Genomic DNA, 17,062 nt, shown 5'->3' on the forward strand with positions numbered 1-17,062 from the left:
ATATATGTCAAACTCAAGGCCCGCAGGCCAAATCCAGCCCGCGGTGGAATTATCTTTGGCCCGCGAGATAATATCTAATTACTATTAAAGCTGGCCCCAGTAATCGAAGCGCCTATGGCGTATGATATGGCTAATGCTGAGTTTATTCAGGTACCAGGTTTTCAGGGTTTTTAGTGTTTATTCGGCAGTCTTCTTCATAAGAAACAGAATTTGTAAAGTGAAACACTTTGTAGTTATAGCAGAGACTGAGACACATGAGAGCAGGCTGAAAAAACGGAGGCAACGAAAGCTGCGTTCGCACGCGTCCGACTGATCCGGCCCACATGAAGCTGCATTTTGCTCAATCCGGCCCGTGACCTAAAATGAGTTTGACACCCCTGATGTAGAGAGACTGTGAAGAAGGGCAGGCAGTTGTTAGGGCAAAATCGTAATCAGTTCGATGGGTTGACATGTGTCTATTTTAATGCAAGTATCAGGAACAAATGACACTTATAACCATTAAAGAAACTCATAACAAGAGCCGGAATAACTGCTAGAGATTCAGGAGTTTAGATGTTTCAAAAGAGACAGGGAGGGAAGTAAAAGAGGTAGGGAAATCGTATTGCTAATCAGGGATAGTATCTCAGCTGCCAAAAGAAAGGAAGTCCTGAAGGAATCATCTACTGAATCAGTGTGTGTGAAAGTCAGAAACAGGAAGAGAGCAATCACTCTATTGAGAGTATTCTATGGAACACCCATGAGGAACATGAGATACTGAGGAACGTATCTGGAGACAGATTTTGGAAAGGTGCACAAATAACAGGGCTGTTGTCATGGGGGTCTCCAACTTCCCTAACATTGATTGGCACCTACTTAGTGCAAAAGATTTAGATGGGGCAGAATTTGTTAGATGTGACCAGGATGGATTCTTGTCACATTGTGTAGACAGGCAGACTAGAGAAGAGGCCATACTGGATCTGGTACTAGTCAATCAAGACAGATCATTGATAGACTGACAGATTTCTAAGTTGGTGAGTGTTTTGGAGACAATGACCACAACTCTCTATTTTTTTTAACAATAGCCTTGGAAAGGGACAGGAGCAGACAGCATGGGAAAGCATTTAATTGAGGGCAGGGGAATTATGATGCCATTAGCCAGGAACTTGGGAGGACATGCTGGGAACAGATATGCTCAGAGAAACACATAACAGAAATGCGGAGGTCGTTTAGAAAGTACTTGCATAGGGTTCTAGATAGGTTCATCCCATTGTGGCAGAAAAAAAAAGGTAGGGTGAAGGAACCACATTAACACTAGATGCGGAACACCTAGTTAAGAGGAAGAAAGAAGCTTACCTAAGGTTTAGGAAGCAAGGATAAGATAAGATCTAGAGAGTCACAAGGTTGCCAGGAAGGAGCTGAAAATTGGATTTAGGAGAGCCAACAGGGGACAAGAAAAGGCCTTGGTGAGTAGGATTAAAGAAAGCCCAAGAAATTCTACACATACGTGAAGAACAGGAGAATGACTAGAGTATAGGACCAATTAGGGATAGATCCGGTGTCAGAGGAGGTAAGGCAGGTTCTTAATATTTCGCTTCAGCATTTATCAGTGAGAAGGAAAATGCTGTTTGTGAAGACAGCACAAAACAAACTGATATGCTAGAACATGTCGAGGTTAAAAAGAAAGAGAAAAAGGTTGAAAAACATTAGGATAGAAAAGTACCCGGGGTCAGACTGGATATAGCCCAAGTTACTACGGGAAGTGAGGGAAGAGATTACTGCACCTTTTGGATTCTCACTGACCACAGGAGTAGCACCACATGACTGGAGTGTGGCAAATATTACTCCTTTTTTGAGGGGGCATAGTTTTAAAATGATTGGAGGTAAGAATAGGGGGTGAATGTCGGAGGCAAGTTTCTTTCACTCAGAGTGATGGGTGTGTGGAACGAGATGCCAGAGGTAGTGGTAGCGGCAGATGCATTAGAGACATTTGAAGTAAAAGAGACTCTTAGATAGGCACATGGACAATAGAAAATGGTGGGCTATTTGGGAGAGAAGGGTAAGATTGATCATAGAGTAGGTTAAAGAGTCAGCTCAACATTGTGAGTCAACGGACCTGTACTACACCATAATGTTCTATGTTCTAAATAGCAAATCTCTAATAACTACGATACGGTCCAGGATGACTTCAATATAAATTAACAAAATTAAAATTAAGCTTAACCTGACATTCATCACTTAACTAAATTAAATATTTTCACAGCATCATCTCCTGTATAGACTAACTCTAAAAATTCAGTCTTACTTGCAACTATTAGTTTAAAAAAAATCAACAAGTATATTTTTTGGAGTTTCCGATAATAGTAATATTTGAGCTTGTTTTCTCAACCATGACTCTTTTCATGTTGTTTTTCTTAGATAGCATCTAAAATCTGATAAAAGCATACCAGACTGTAATATTCAAATGAGAAGCACAACCTCCGGCAGCTTACCAAAGCTTTCATTAACATGATTTTTATAAAGTTACCAGTCAGCATGTCACATTTTCCCTCAATTTAAAAAAAATCATTTTTATTAGAAGATCATTTGTTAAACATGATTAACACACTTTCAAGAATCAAGTGTATTCCTAAGTCATTGGTTCCAACCCACAAACACTGGTTGCCATTAGAGGAACAACATATGGTGGCAGTAAAAGCAAATTCTATCCGATATAATTTTAAATTACTGTCCTAGCATCATGGTTGTGGAGAGGCCATGATCTATCTTTCAAAAGCAATCTTATGATGCAGTCACGCTAAATCATCAGTTAGCAATTTACTGTATTCATGGAAGCCCAAAATCAGATGACAAGCTTGTATTGCATCAGAATGGCACAGAATATTTAGGTTTTGTGATAAGTAAAAGAGATACCTCATTTGAGCAAAAACATTTGAAACTCTGATGTTGAAATATGAAATGTGATGAAAAATCAATTTGTTATAAAATAATATGTAATGGGTCTTCCAGTATTTATGCATTCGACAGCCGTTAAGATGAGCTGTAGCACAGGCATCCCCTTCAAACTACTAAAATATTTTTTTCTTATTTAAAAAAGAAATTGAGTATTTTGATGTTTCTTCAATTGCCTCCAAAGAGTCAGTGACCCTGTTGCAATTTATTGGTTGCCTTCCCTTTAGAATAGAATTCAATATTGTTACCCATTTTGATTTTCTGCTATAGAACCTCTTCTGGATACTGTATATTCTTTAAAATCATAATTATGCTGATGCTGGAAATCTGAAAAGAAAATCCTGGAACACACAACAGGTTAGGTAGAATCTATGGAAAGAGAAACAGGGTTAACACGTCAGTTGCAGATTCTCTGTTAGAACTGGGAAAGCGAGAAAACACATTTCCAATCACCTGGACCTTATTTCTGGCCTTGAGCTGTCTCTAGATCTATTTATTGTTACCTGCTCACATAACTGTCTTGATTTTGCATTCCCCTCATCCACTTTAATTTGCTTCCTTCTGAACCTGTTTTTTTTTCCTTTTGCCCAACATCCATAAGCAGGACAATCTGAAAGACCGATTGTTTCAGCATGCACTTGCCCCAGCAAACACTTTTTTCCACTACCTTGACTTCATCCTTTCTTCCCAGGTTCAGACATTTCCTATTTACAACTGTGACGTGTCTAATGGCCTTCAATTTCCTCATCTATACCATGGATATCTACTCCATTACTCCCCAACAAGGTCAGTCCACTTCTTTCTTGAACAGAGCTCCAATTCCCCGCCGTCACTCATTCACCTGACTAAATTCATTCTCAGATTGAACTTCTAAACTCCAGTTAATTTTACCTGATTAAGATGTAGCTCATGAAAATTCACAAGGTCTAAAGTCTTCGTGTGATAATTAGAACACTATTCAGTCTCCCCAAGCTTAATTATTTCTTCCAATACTTACTGTAATCATACAAAATTCAAAAGTTTCAATACTTTTGCTGCCATTTCCATCTGATGAATCCACAGCTATTCTCTACTCTTTATGGATTTCCATCTCAGGAGTTGGTCTAGCAGCAAAGCTCTTTTACAAGCTTACAGCTATCTCAACTAGAATTCCTCTCACACTGCCTCTTTTAAAGACTCCTTTCCATTTTCCCAGATCCTCCACCTCAATGGTATTTACTACAATATCGAGACTTTTCACGAAGAAGATGAGTTCCTTTCCCTGAAGCACACTTTCCTTTACTGAGTAGAGAACGTGCCTCCATCCCTCTATTTCTGAACTGAGCAAGGACAGAGTTCGGCTGTTCTCACCTTCCATCCCACCAGACTCCATGTTCAGCAGATCATCCTTCACAATTCCTGACAGCTCCAATATGATTCCCTCACAACTTCCCTACCTCTCCTGGCACTGGAGAGGTATAATGAAGCACAACATAAGCTTGAGGAGCAATATTTCATCTGCCCTCTTTGCAAAACTTAGCCTTCCAGACTTAATTATAAATTATCTGACTTCAGGTAATACACTTTCTTTGTCTGTTTCAAAGACAAAGAATCAAGACTAACTAGTGTTGCACGTCATCCATTGGTAAAGTTTATCTCAACCATTACCACACATATATTACAACAATGCATGCTGCAATTTCTATGTTCCTTGTTATATTTTCATTCTCTTTAAAAGGTCTCATTTCATAACTTTTGTAACCATTCTAACCGCCCCCATTACCACATCCAAGACCAAGGTAACATATCTGAATGACTGGTGTCCTGTCGCACTCATCTCAATAAAATCCGACTGGTGGTGTAGAGGCATCAGCACCGGACCTTGGAGTGAAGGCTCCCGAGTTCGAATCCAGCCAGCTCCAAAAACCTGGAGAGGGTTGGGATCCACCAGGTTTCAGATGGCCAAGACACACTGTGTGATGAGCAATCGCCAAAAAGATTGGTGCAAAAAGCTTGTCATGACCCCGACGACTCCACCAGGAGTTAAGGGCGCACACACACACACACCCACGACTGTGTCACTATCCACAGCTCAAATCTGTTAATTAGATTTTCTGATGATACTTATCTCAAATAATAACGAGGCAGCCTACAGAGAAGAAGTCATCACCCTGACACAGTGGTGTCAAGAAAACAACCTCTCCCTCAATGTTGCAAAAACAAAGGAGCTGGTTGTGAACTCCAGTAGGAATGGAGACAGGCTAACTCCTACTGACATCAATGGATCTGGGATTGAGAGAGTGAACAGCCTCAAGTTCCTCAGCATACACATAGTCTGTACATACCGGTTATGTGGTAAAAAAAAAGCACAACAGCACCTCTTTCATCTCAGACAGTTGAAGAAGTTTGGTACGAGTCTCCAAATACTATAGACTTTTTACAGGGACACAACTGAGAGCATCCTGACTGGCTGCATCACTGCCTGGTATGGGAACTGTACTTCCCTCAATCGCAGCACTCTGCAGAGAGGGGTGTGGACAGTCCAGCGCATCTGTAGATGTGAACTTACCACTATTCAGGACATTTACAGAGAGAGGTGCATAAAAAATACCTGAAGGATTACTGGGGATCAGAGTCACCCCAACCACAAACTACTTCAGCTGCTACCATCTGGGAAACGGTACCGCAGCATAAAAGCCAGGACCAACAGGCTCCAGCTTCTTCCACCAGGCCATCAGACTGATTAATTCACACTGATACAATTGTATTTCTATGCTATATTGACTGCCCTGCTGTACATACTATTTATTACAAACTACTATAAATCACACATTGCACATTTAGACGGAGGCGTATCATGAAGATTTTTACTCCTCAGGTATGTGAAGGATGTAAGAAATAAAATCAATTCCATTCCTTCCCCTATCCTCTCTGCAACTTAAAACTGTTTTATTTCTCTCCCAGTCCTGATGAAGGGTCCTCAACCTGAAATGTTTACTCAGTTTCGCTTTTTGCTGTTCCTGCTGTGCGTTTCCAGCCTTTTCGGCATATATACCTGTTTCCTCTTCATTCAATATTCAACATAAACAATGGAAGCATGATAAAGTAATTTTATCTATGAGGAAAACACCTCACAAGACAAGTGAAAGGCAGATAAGGCAGGTGTTTGGATCCTTGGGAGGTTTAATTTATCATGTTTTCTGAATTATTTCCAGATTTCTATTTCATGGGACTAACTATCCTGTGTCAATGACCTTGTGCATAGTGAACTTCATCTGCACACATATCAGTGATCAAAATAATGTAGCTCTGGGGATTCTGGAACCAGGTGGATAAGAATCCTTGCCCAAGAGTCTTAAATGATGTTGCCTCTCAATCATAGTGCTGAAAAGAAGGATATTTAAAAAAACAGGTAGCAAATTTCTCAGTAGTATAAGTTACAGCACCTGGTATTTCATCGACATGATGATTGTCCCTTACAGAGTTTTCTCAGTTGGCTACGAACCAGCAAATCCAAGGTGGAATTACCCCGTTCTTTTTTTTAAGCATTCGTCCATGTATTTGCCAGCACAGCAGAATTAAATACAGCAGATGCACAACTATGATAAGAGCAGAAAAACTGGGATACCCAACAGGGCAATGCCCTTTCACTGGAACAGGGAAGGTTAGAAATAGAAGCACAAGGTAAACTTTTTAAATATTTTCCATGACTGAACACTATCACTGCTGATCCCCTGTTACAACACCACATTCCCACTCTCTCTTCATACTCGTGTCTAGGAAACTCTAGCTCCATAAAAAATTCAGCTATTAGACTTCCTTAATTTTATGTGGTAAACATTGCACAGGTGCACCCCCTTCCCAGAAAAGAAACTTCTGTTCATTCCTAGCATAAAAAGATGCACCACAGAAACAAGCCCTTCAAGCCCACTGGGAATACACCATCAACCATTCATTTTATACTGATCCTACATTAGTTCAATTTTTTTTAATACTTCCCACATTTTCATCAGCCCTCCTTAAAATTTACAATTCACCAATACATCAGGGTCAATTAGCCCACAAGCATGCTTGTCTTTGGGATGAATCAGTCATAGAGAGAACATGCAACTCTTCAGACAGATAGGTTCCCAAGATCAGGACTGAATAGTCAAAAGCACACAAAGCTCTCTGGCACTTTGATGCAGCAGCTCTACTAACTCCAATGCTGTGCCAAGGCCCAAATGTCTTTATCTGCTATGACCCTAGTTCTCCACCAGAAGAAATAATCCCCAACTTCAGTTCATCACGTTCTATAAGGATGTTGTATAATTCAATGAGATCCCCTCACATTCTTCAAAACACAAAAGAATGCAGATCCAATCAATCCAATTTCACAACCAAATGACAGTCTTGTCATTCAGGAATCAGCCCAGCGAACTTTTGCTGGACTCCAACTGCAAGTATATACAATGTTAAAATACAATGGTGTGGAGATAGAAACAATCTACAACAGTGTGGAAGACAGGACAAATTATATGGTCAAAGGGATGCTTGTACAAAGCATTTAGAGGCAACCACTGGGACAAGAAAATAAACAAAAATCAAGACTGCACAGGGACAAATGGGCAAGTAGAATCATTCTAAAATTGTTGACCTCAATGAAGGATGAGATGCTGTACATAGAGCCAGTAATAGAGCTCAGAAACAGGCCTTTGGTCCAAGTCATCCATGCCAGAGTGCTAGAACACTAGAACATTACAATACTACAGCACAGTACAGGCCCTTCTGCACTCGATGTTATGCCGACTCATAGTTTCCTTTAAAAAAAGTACTAAACCCACACTACCCCGTAACCCTCTACTTTTCTTCCATCCATGTGCCTGTCCAAGAGGTTCTTAAATACCCCTAATGTTTTAGCCTCCACCACCATCCCTGGCAAGTCATTTCAGGCACCCACAACCTTCTGTGTAGAAAACTTAACCCTGATGTCTCCCCTAAAGTTCCCTCCCTTAACTTTGTACATATGCCCTCTAGTGTTTGCTATTTGTGCCTTGGGCAACAGGTACTGGCTATCCACCCTATCTAAATCTTGTAGACCTCTATCAAGTCCCCTCTCATCCTTCTACACTCCAAAGAGAAAAGTCCCAGCTCTGCTAACCTTGTCTCATAAGACTTGTTTTCCAATCCAGGCAACATCCTGGTAAATCTCTGCACCCTCTCCATAGCTTCTACATCCTTCCTATAATGAGGTGACCAGAACTGAACACAATACTCTAAGTGTGGTCTCACCAGAGAATCGTAGAGTTGCAACATGACCTCTCTACTCTTGAAATCAATCCCCCTATTAATGAAGTCTAGCATCCCATAGGCCTTCTTAACTATCCTATCAACCTGTGCAACGACCTTGAGGGATGTCTGGATTTGAACCCCAAGGTCCCTCTGTTCATCCACACTCCTAAGTAACCGACCATTAACCCTGTACTCAGCCTTCTGGTTTGTCCTTCCAAAATGCATCAACTCACGCTTATCCGGATTGAACTCCATCTGCCACTTTTCTGCCCAACTCTGCATCCTGTCTATATCCTCTTGTAACCTCCGACAACCTACTGCTCCATCCCCAATTCCTCCAATCTTCTTGTCATCTGCAAACTTACTCATCCATTCTTCAACCTCTTCATCCAGGTCATTTATAAAAATCACAAAGAGCAGGACCCCAGGACAGATCCTTGCAGCACTCCATTAGTCACCGACCTCCAGGCAGAATACTTTCCTTCCACTACTACCCTCTGCTTTCTTCTTGTAAGCCAATTTTATATCCAAACAGCCAAGGTTCCACTGATCCCATGCCTCATAACTTTCTGGATGAGTCTCTTGTGGGGGACCTTGTCAAATGCCTTGCTAAAATCCATGTAGACCACATCTACCACCCTACCCTCATCAATTTCTTTTGTTACCTCTTCAAAAAACTCCATTAGGCTTGTGAGGCACGACCTTCCCTTCACAAAGCCATGTTGACTATACTTGAGTAGACTGTACCTCTCTAAATGCTCGTAGATCCTATCTTTAGGAATCTTTTCCAATAGTTTGCAGACCACTGACTTAAGACTCACCGGTCTATAGTTCCCAGGATTCTCCCTACTACCTTTTTTAAACAAGGGAACTACATTTGCCATTCTCCAATCCTCCTTCCGTCTTAAGTTTACTCCCACATCCTTTATCTCGGCTCACTTAATTCCAGCTGCCTATACATGACATATTTCAAAATTAACAACTACAAATTTCTCTCCCTAGTTATTAGTCTTTTGCTCTTAAAATAGCTTTAACACCTCTTAGCTCTGGCAGAAAAAACAAAGGAGAATTCCATCTCATGTCTTTTTGTCCTATTGATTTCCCTCTAAGTTTACTCCTACATCCTTTATCTCCCTCACATAATTCCAGCTGCCTGTACATGACATGTGCCTCTTCATTTTCCTGAATGGACTCTTAATATCCCTCATCAACCAGGCTCCACTTTTCTTTTAAAATGCTTACACTGGCCAGACATCCTTATACCTTCCCATAGCCCGTCCCAATTAATTTCTGCAAATTCTCATCCAACATCATCAACAATGAATTTTGATCCAATTATGGACGTTAACTTTAACAAAGCGCTCTTCCACCGACAAACTGGCTACTTGCCCAGCATCATTTCCAAATGGTTGGCCAAGTGTTGCCCCCTCTAATTCTGCCATCTATACTATACTTAAGAAAATTTTCTTGGGGGCTCTTAAATTCTGCCTCATCCTTCAGCAATACAGTCATCACAAAAGAGAAATGTCATTGCTCTACATGTTTACTCTTCTAAGTCCCAATGACTGTTGGCGGACGTACAGTACAATCACGTCAAGGTGATTACCGTATTCTATTTTCTACCCATATAGCCTTACCGAATTACCTCCCTGACACAGGAATATGTTCTCAAAGTACTACCATAATTTCTCGCTAATCAAAACGCACCTCTCTACTCTACTTCCTCCACCAAGTACCATCCTCCATTGAGTACAGGTTGACAGTGCCCTCAAATAACTGCTCCATTTCTCCAAATTCTGCCTTCATCCCTTCACCTCCATCACCAGAGACATGACAGACTTTTCCCTTGTTTTCAGCCTCCAGCTTTCATATTGATCTTGTTCTGCTATTCCTAGCACATTCAGCATAATGCCACCACTGAACATATACTATCCTTTTCTTTCAGCATTTTGAAGGAACTATTCCCCCTTTGATTTGCTGGTTCACTCCAAGCTCTTTCTCTTTCGAGTATTTTATACTCCTCCCAAAGGTCACAAGATGCAATCAGGCAATTATTTGTATTTCTCTCAATTTATTGTTCTCCTACTCACTGTTCATAATCTCATCTCATCTACACTGGGTAGACCAAATGCAATTTATATGAACTGTGTGCATTCAATCATTTCTCCTCTCAAATATGATTCAAACTGCTATTTACCTATAGTTTGAATTTATCATTTATTATCGTACTTTAATTTTGGCACAATTTAGAAGCAGAGGTCAAAAAATTTCAAGGGAGCTGATCCTTGTGCAGATGCTATTTTCTGATTTGACACATTGCAACTTTCCAAACACAACACCAACATTAACACACACAAAATGCTGAAGGAACTCAGCAGGCCAGACATCATCTATGGATCTTAGCTTCTGGCTAAGATCCTTCATCAGGGCCAAGATTAATAATTCAATTGGATCCTGCTATGCCCCTGGATATCCACGAATACTGTTTCAATTTCAGCCCCATTATCGCCTTTGCACAATCTTGCACTTTGAACCCTTATGAGAGTTAATTTCTCCTCTTGTCCCCTACCATAAACTTTGTCTGTTTCACTCATCCTCCCCACTTCTCCCAATCTTAACTTACTTGTTACAAAGACCATTCAGCCCATCGAGTCTACACCTGCTTCCATCTGAAGGATGCGTTCAATGCCTTTCATCTTATTTCACTATAACCAATTCTTTCTCACATAGCTATCACTCCTTTTGATTCGTTTGCCAGCTACCTATACAAATGTAACTATCAATACATCATAGGGAAGTAAAAGGAAATTGGAGAATCCCAACAAAACCACTGCAGTCACAAGAACAATGTACACAAATATTACACCCATGGTCAGGATCTAATATGGATCACTGGATTTTAATGTTTACTTTTATCATGGTCATTTTAATTTCTGATTCAACTTCACTGACTTTAACTGTTTCTCTTTCAGCACATCACCTGTAAATACAGAGTATCGTCAAGATATTTTGAAGATTTATAATTAGCCAGATCAGGAGCAGGAATTAGTAAGACAGATCAAATGCATCATTCTGCTACTATTTCAGTTAAATATCAACTAAACCTAAAGCAATTGCACAGTATCGTACCCTTAATCATTAGGCAATTTAAAACTTGTTTTTTTCAAATCATGTTAATCAGAAGAAAACCATGGTTTCTAATGCAGGTCACTCAAACTGTAAAAAAATATTTGTCATTATTGCTGCAATGTTGTTTTCAGGAAATTGCTACTTAACTGGTGTTGTCACATTGTTACAAATATCAATTCACTGAATCAGGAAACAGCTTGGCTGTCACTTCTCTGCAGATTTCCTAGGAAAGTTCTGATTACAATGAGAACACTATAAAAACAATTAACCAGAATAAACAGCAGGATCATATAGAAAGAAACATAATTAAATTATCCAAAAAGCTGTGTGCATCAGCAATGTACTATTTTGAATGTTGAGCTTCCTCTGCTACTTTCAATGTATCTCAATTTTCAGCTGTATAAATATTTGCAGAAAAAAAATGCCATTGTTCATTACAAATTCAAAATGTATAACAGGCTCTTTTTTAAAATAATAAAACCCTTACAAACATTTTCACAAGAACAGATGGTGGCAATGTGTCAAAGCTTATACTGAATTGAAAATTCAAATAATTACGAATTTTAGCATTGGTTATAAATTTTAAAATAAAACTTCACTCATTGGTAAAGTTCAGTAAATTCTCCAGTACTCAGTGAACCCATGCTATAATATGTAATAAAAAATTGCTTCTAAGTTCATGACAGTCAACAAATGAGTTTAATCCATCAGACCTTGAAAACTAGCAAATTTTTGAGACTGTGGATGTTATTCCAATTAATACTCCAATGTACTTCTCAAGTAGAGTTGGATAACACAGAGTTGATTGTTTGACCCACCCATGACAACTGTTTCTGTCCCTATACACTAATTCCATTTGACCTTATTAGCTTCATATCGTTCTTTGCTCTGCCTGTTTAAATGTCATTTAAGCATAGTGATGGTGTCCAATTCCATCATGTACCTTGGCAGTGAGTTCCAAATATCAACTACGATGTTAAGAAAAAAATGCCTCCGTCACATTAAACGCATACATATACTCTCTTCTTTCATACCCTTAATTCACTTTCTTCCTCCAAATAAAATCACTTTTCCAGCAAATCCGTTAAGTTTCAAGGGAATGCAGGAAACAGAACCTGGTGACTTTCATTCAAGAATGCAAAGGAGGTCCCAGCGGATTTGAGGGAAGTGCAAGAACCCCAAGCTCAGCTACGTGGGAATTGCGATCCTTGCTACATAGAATGGAGTACACACATTATAAGCCAAATACCAAAACACCAGGATTTCTGAATATTCAGGGAGCTGATTACTGGAGCTTTACTGTACTGCACTATTAGAAACAAACTCAATCCTGTGTTCGTAGATCTTAAAATGTTACATAAAAATAGTGCAGTATTAGGAAGCCCAAATAGTATTAAATAGAAATAAATAATACCACAATAGTACTTTTTGCTCAAAGAGAACTTGTAGAAGAAAACTGCACAGCCAATGGCAATGAACAATGAGAAATATTACAAAATAAATCACCAAATGAAACTATTCACTAAGTCTGAGAACAGGTTTTTCCTGAATAACAACAGTTATAATGCAAAAGGCATACATAAAGCTTCAGAGATTGATGGATTTTTTAAAAAAAAGAAAGGCGACCATCAAAAAATTAGGGTGTTTACCAAAATACTTTTACTGACAAAAAAGGCTGAAGAGATGGGTAGATGGGACAACACTAAACGCATTACAACAAATATGAACAACTGAAATAGTAATTTCACTCAGCCCTTCTGTGGAGCGGACCAAATGTTAAACTTCATTTTCACTATCAATTGCAGTACTGCCTTAGTGCTATAGTTATGAAACCAATGCAACCGGTTATTGAATTATATCCTGCTTAATTTTTGCTAAAAGATTATGATTGGAACCACTGGCATTCAGAAGGTAAAACTCACAATTCCAGAGTACCTCACAGCAACAAATAAAATACTCAACTCCAGGACATACTGGTAAATTCAGTTTATGCTGACAGAGCAGGGCCCAGTGGTGTTGGGACTCCCCACACATTTTGATCTTCCATCAGGTCTTAGCAAGTGCAGAATCTAAAATCTTGACAGGGATGAAAGGGCAAAGATTTAGCAGACAAACAGGAAAACAAGTTCTGGTTTCCCTCCTCTTTTCCTTTCTTCTTGGTCCACTGTTGTCTCCAATTCTTCATCTTCAGCTGTTTACCCTTTCCACTTACTCCTCCCAGCATTTTACTTCAGTCCCTCTCCGCCACCATATTATTCTGACTTTTACCCTGTTCCTGTCCAGTCCTGATGAAGGATCTCTTCCCAAAGCATTGACTGTTTATTCCCCTGTATAGATGCTGCCTGATTTGCTAAGTTCCTCCAGCATTTTGTGAGTGTTACTTACAAATTATTTTGCACTGGCTTAATTTTTTTAATTATCTAATAGAGTGCTTGGTTTCAATTGGGCAACAAGGCAATGGCTAGAGGGAAGAAAAGATTAAAGAGAACAGAATCAGGTGAAAAACAAAAGTTGACAAAATGTGAAGAAAGGAAAATAACAGGACAGTTCAGCAAGAGGGGAATATGATTGGTTATGTTTCTCACAGAACAATTCAAGTCCTGAAAATCTGCATTAACAAAAATCTTCTTTAATGTTTTCAGTCTTTAATTTTGCTGTCACAAAGGCAATTTTTGAAGAGACATTGAAAGGTCAAATTATAAGTTACAATAGTCCAAAATGTGAAGTAAGGGACAAGTTTTGTAAATAGACAGCACCACACCATTCAATTTAGTACTTTACAAGTTGACAAAACTGTATGATAATCAACCACATATTAAAGTTTTGTTCCACTTTCATATTTTAGTCCATTAAATATAAAGCAAACCTTATAAAAAGTTATTACAGACCACTACAAAAGCGGGAAAAAAATTAAACTTCTCTGGGTGAAAAAGAATGATAAATGATAAATTGTCATCATTTTATTTAAGGGTGAAGCATGTCATAAAGCTGTTCTGCCATATAAAACCAATTACATAAAATAAAACAGTCTAATTATTGTTCTTTTGCCAGCTATTTCTTTCCTTTATTTTAAATAAGACTGCTTTATTTGCTGCAAGTCTAATCTGCTGCAGTCTCAGTATACAGATTTTAGAATGTGAGAACAGAGAAATCTGAGGACGTGAGTTCAACATCGTAATAAATTCCATGAATTACCCACTGGTGCAATGCAAATGTTCCAGTGCCAGTAGTTCACAGGAGCAGAAAGCTGAACTTCAGTATCTACCCAAGTCCTAAAAACATGCAAATCTGAACAGTTAACCATTTTGAAACACTTGTGGTAGTTATCCCAGAAAAGAGTTGTAAATTACTGGTCTAAACAAATTCTCCAAATTGCAATACTTTCCTCAAAATTTGTTTTGAGAAATTCCAAAATATGAAACATTCTAATAATGAAAGTCAGATGTAATCACAAATAATAGAAGTCACAGTTCACCTGTATCACCTATCCCTACTTCTGTATCTTTTCCTAACCTTAATTTGCTTTGATCCATCAATGGCAGCTGTGTATGCTGCAAGTCTCACTTTTCTCTCCATACACATCACCAGCTTCCTTTGATTTGTTAATCAAATCCTTAAAATTTCTTCTTCATCAGATTTTGGTCACCAGTCCCAATATTTCTTTCTGTAGTGTTAAATTTGTGTGACAACATTCCTGCAATTTTTCAAGTATCTTGGCTAGCAAGGCAGCATTGTCTCCCAGGTCCAAATAAATAATCGAAAACTTCATCACCTGATATTATTCTGTATCCAAAAGAACTCTGAATTGTTTATTACAAGATTTCACTATCAACTGAAAAAGCTGTTATTAAACATCTATATTTTTTCAACCATCGTTAAAATTAAATATTAAAAATAAAAATGACATTTATGCTCTTATGCATTACAAATCAAGCAAGCAATAATGCTAAATAATTTTTTTCAAATATTTTATAGTCATTTAGAAAGACTTAACAAAATGGTTTTCATATAGAGGCATGTTGTTTAAACTTATTTGAAAGCTAATGCTGATGACAAACCTGCACAAAATATGCCTGGTACCTCACTGCGCAATATAACAGCTCGAACATTATTATCGCATTTCACTTCTTCTATTGCTGCTGCCATCTAAATAAGAGAAAACACATTAACATATAAAATCAAAGATTCAGAGGGACAATGTTAAACCAATATAGTTGTATGCCCATGTTCAGCTCAATTAAGGAAACATTATCCCCAAGTCAATGGTACTTCAGTGATTTCTGAATATGTGCACCTTTGATCTTTCATCTACTAGATCCTTCTCTTCCTCTCCCCACAATGAAAATTATCATTTCTCCTACCAAAATGCAGCATTAAATGTTTATCTGTATAATAATTAACATGCGATTTACATGCTATACTGAACAAATATTTATGCCATGTATTTTTGCAGCCTTCTCAGAATTAAGTCCACCCATTTAACAGCATGTGCAAACTTTGAAATTGTATATCTGTTTCCAAGTGTAAATTATTCATACAAGTGGCAAAATAAACAACTCAAAAAAAATTCTCAATTTCCATCAATCTCAGAAAAAACACTTAATTGTAACATTCTTCATTTTGTTCAATTGGCAACATTACCTTGTTCTTCAGCTTGTTACATGGCCTGACTAATCATATTAAGGGTCCAGTCATGAATTATTAATCCACTACTTCAAAGCCTTTTGACAGTCTAATAATCTGCAATTACCAGACTTCCTTACTTCTTCAAAGAACTGGATAAAGTTCATGCTGCATGTCTAATTTCAAACCAAATTTAAGTATTCTTTGTATTTCAGATTTGGGGATTTCCTTTTTTCCTTTCTTCTCAGAAATTAATTCTCAGAAATTAATTTGTAACTATCTAGATTTGTCCCATCGACTTTCTAAATTGAGAGCCACCATTATCTGTTTAGTAGTCTTTTGGGGGGGGGGGGGGGGGGGAAGAGACTAGAAAACAGCAAATACCATTTTCGAATGATGCCGGATAATAAATAACTAATAGATAAATGACCAATAGACTTTTCCTAGTTGTTCCTTGCCCTTCCAAATATATACAAATGCAAGTGCATGCTTGTGCTTACCATGTCCACAAGTTTTCTGCTGAATGCATTTTTGGACTGTGGTCTATTTATTCCAAGTACAACAATTCCTGTTAAAATACGAAAAATGAAAATAATCTACCGCTTTTATAATTTTTGTAAATTCATAAACTAAAGTTAAATATTAAACTAAATCCCTAATGCCAGTTAAGAGAAATAGTAAAGATTAAATAGGGAGATTAAAGGGGAGTTTGTTAAATCAGAAAACATTACATTAACAAAATAAGAATGAAGTTAATTTGCAATTGAGGACAGCTATGCAGAGATATTGAAGTTAAAAAAAGGCAAAAGGACTACATTGTTTGCATGAATCAAAATAAACTAGTCTCCAGAATATGGAATCATAAAATCATGAGGAGATCCATAAGAAACAGGCCCTTTGGTTCTCAACATTCACAACAACCAGCAACTACCCAAATACATTAATCTTACAATAATTCCAGTTTTACTCTCATCGTATCCCCCTAGATTCTACCCTTCACTGACACTCTCAGTCAAACTACAGTGCCCAATTAACCTACCAACCTGCACATCTTTGGAAGATGGAAGAAAACCAGAGCACTCAGAGCAAACCCACACTTTCCAGGGAGAATCTGCAAACTCCACACAGACAG

The 17,062-nt window shown here is 38.3% G+C and overlaps 1 protein-coding gene across 1 annotated transcript in view; it reads right to left on the bottom strand.

Moving 5' to 3' along the window:
• Positions 1–17,062, bottom strand: part of auh (AU RNA binding protein/enoyl-CoA hydratase) — a 186,899-nt gene that overhangs the window by 149,362 nt on the left and 20,475 nt on the right. Inside the window, exons 2-3 of the mRNA XM_073071898.1 lie at positions 16,431–16,498; positions 15,366–15,453 (exon numbers count right to left, since the gene is read on the bottom strand). Of these exons, the coding sequence (XP_072927999.1) occupies positions 15,366–15,453; positions 16,431–16,498 (156 nt within the window). The remainder of the gene's footprint in view (positions 1–15,365; positions 15,454–16,430; positions 16,499–17,062) is intronic.

The sequence above is a fragment of the Hemitrygon akajei genome, chromosome 2, assembly GCF_048418815.1.
Source record: "Hemitrygon akajei chromosome 2, sHemAka1.3, whole genome shotgun sequence".
NCBI lineage: Eukaryota > Metazoa > Chordata > Chondrichthyes > Myliobatiformes > Dasyatidae > Hemitrygon > Hemitrygon akajei.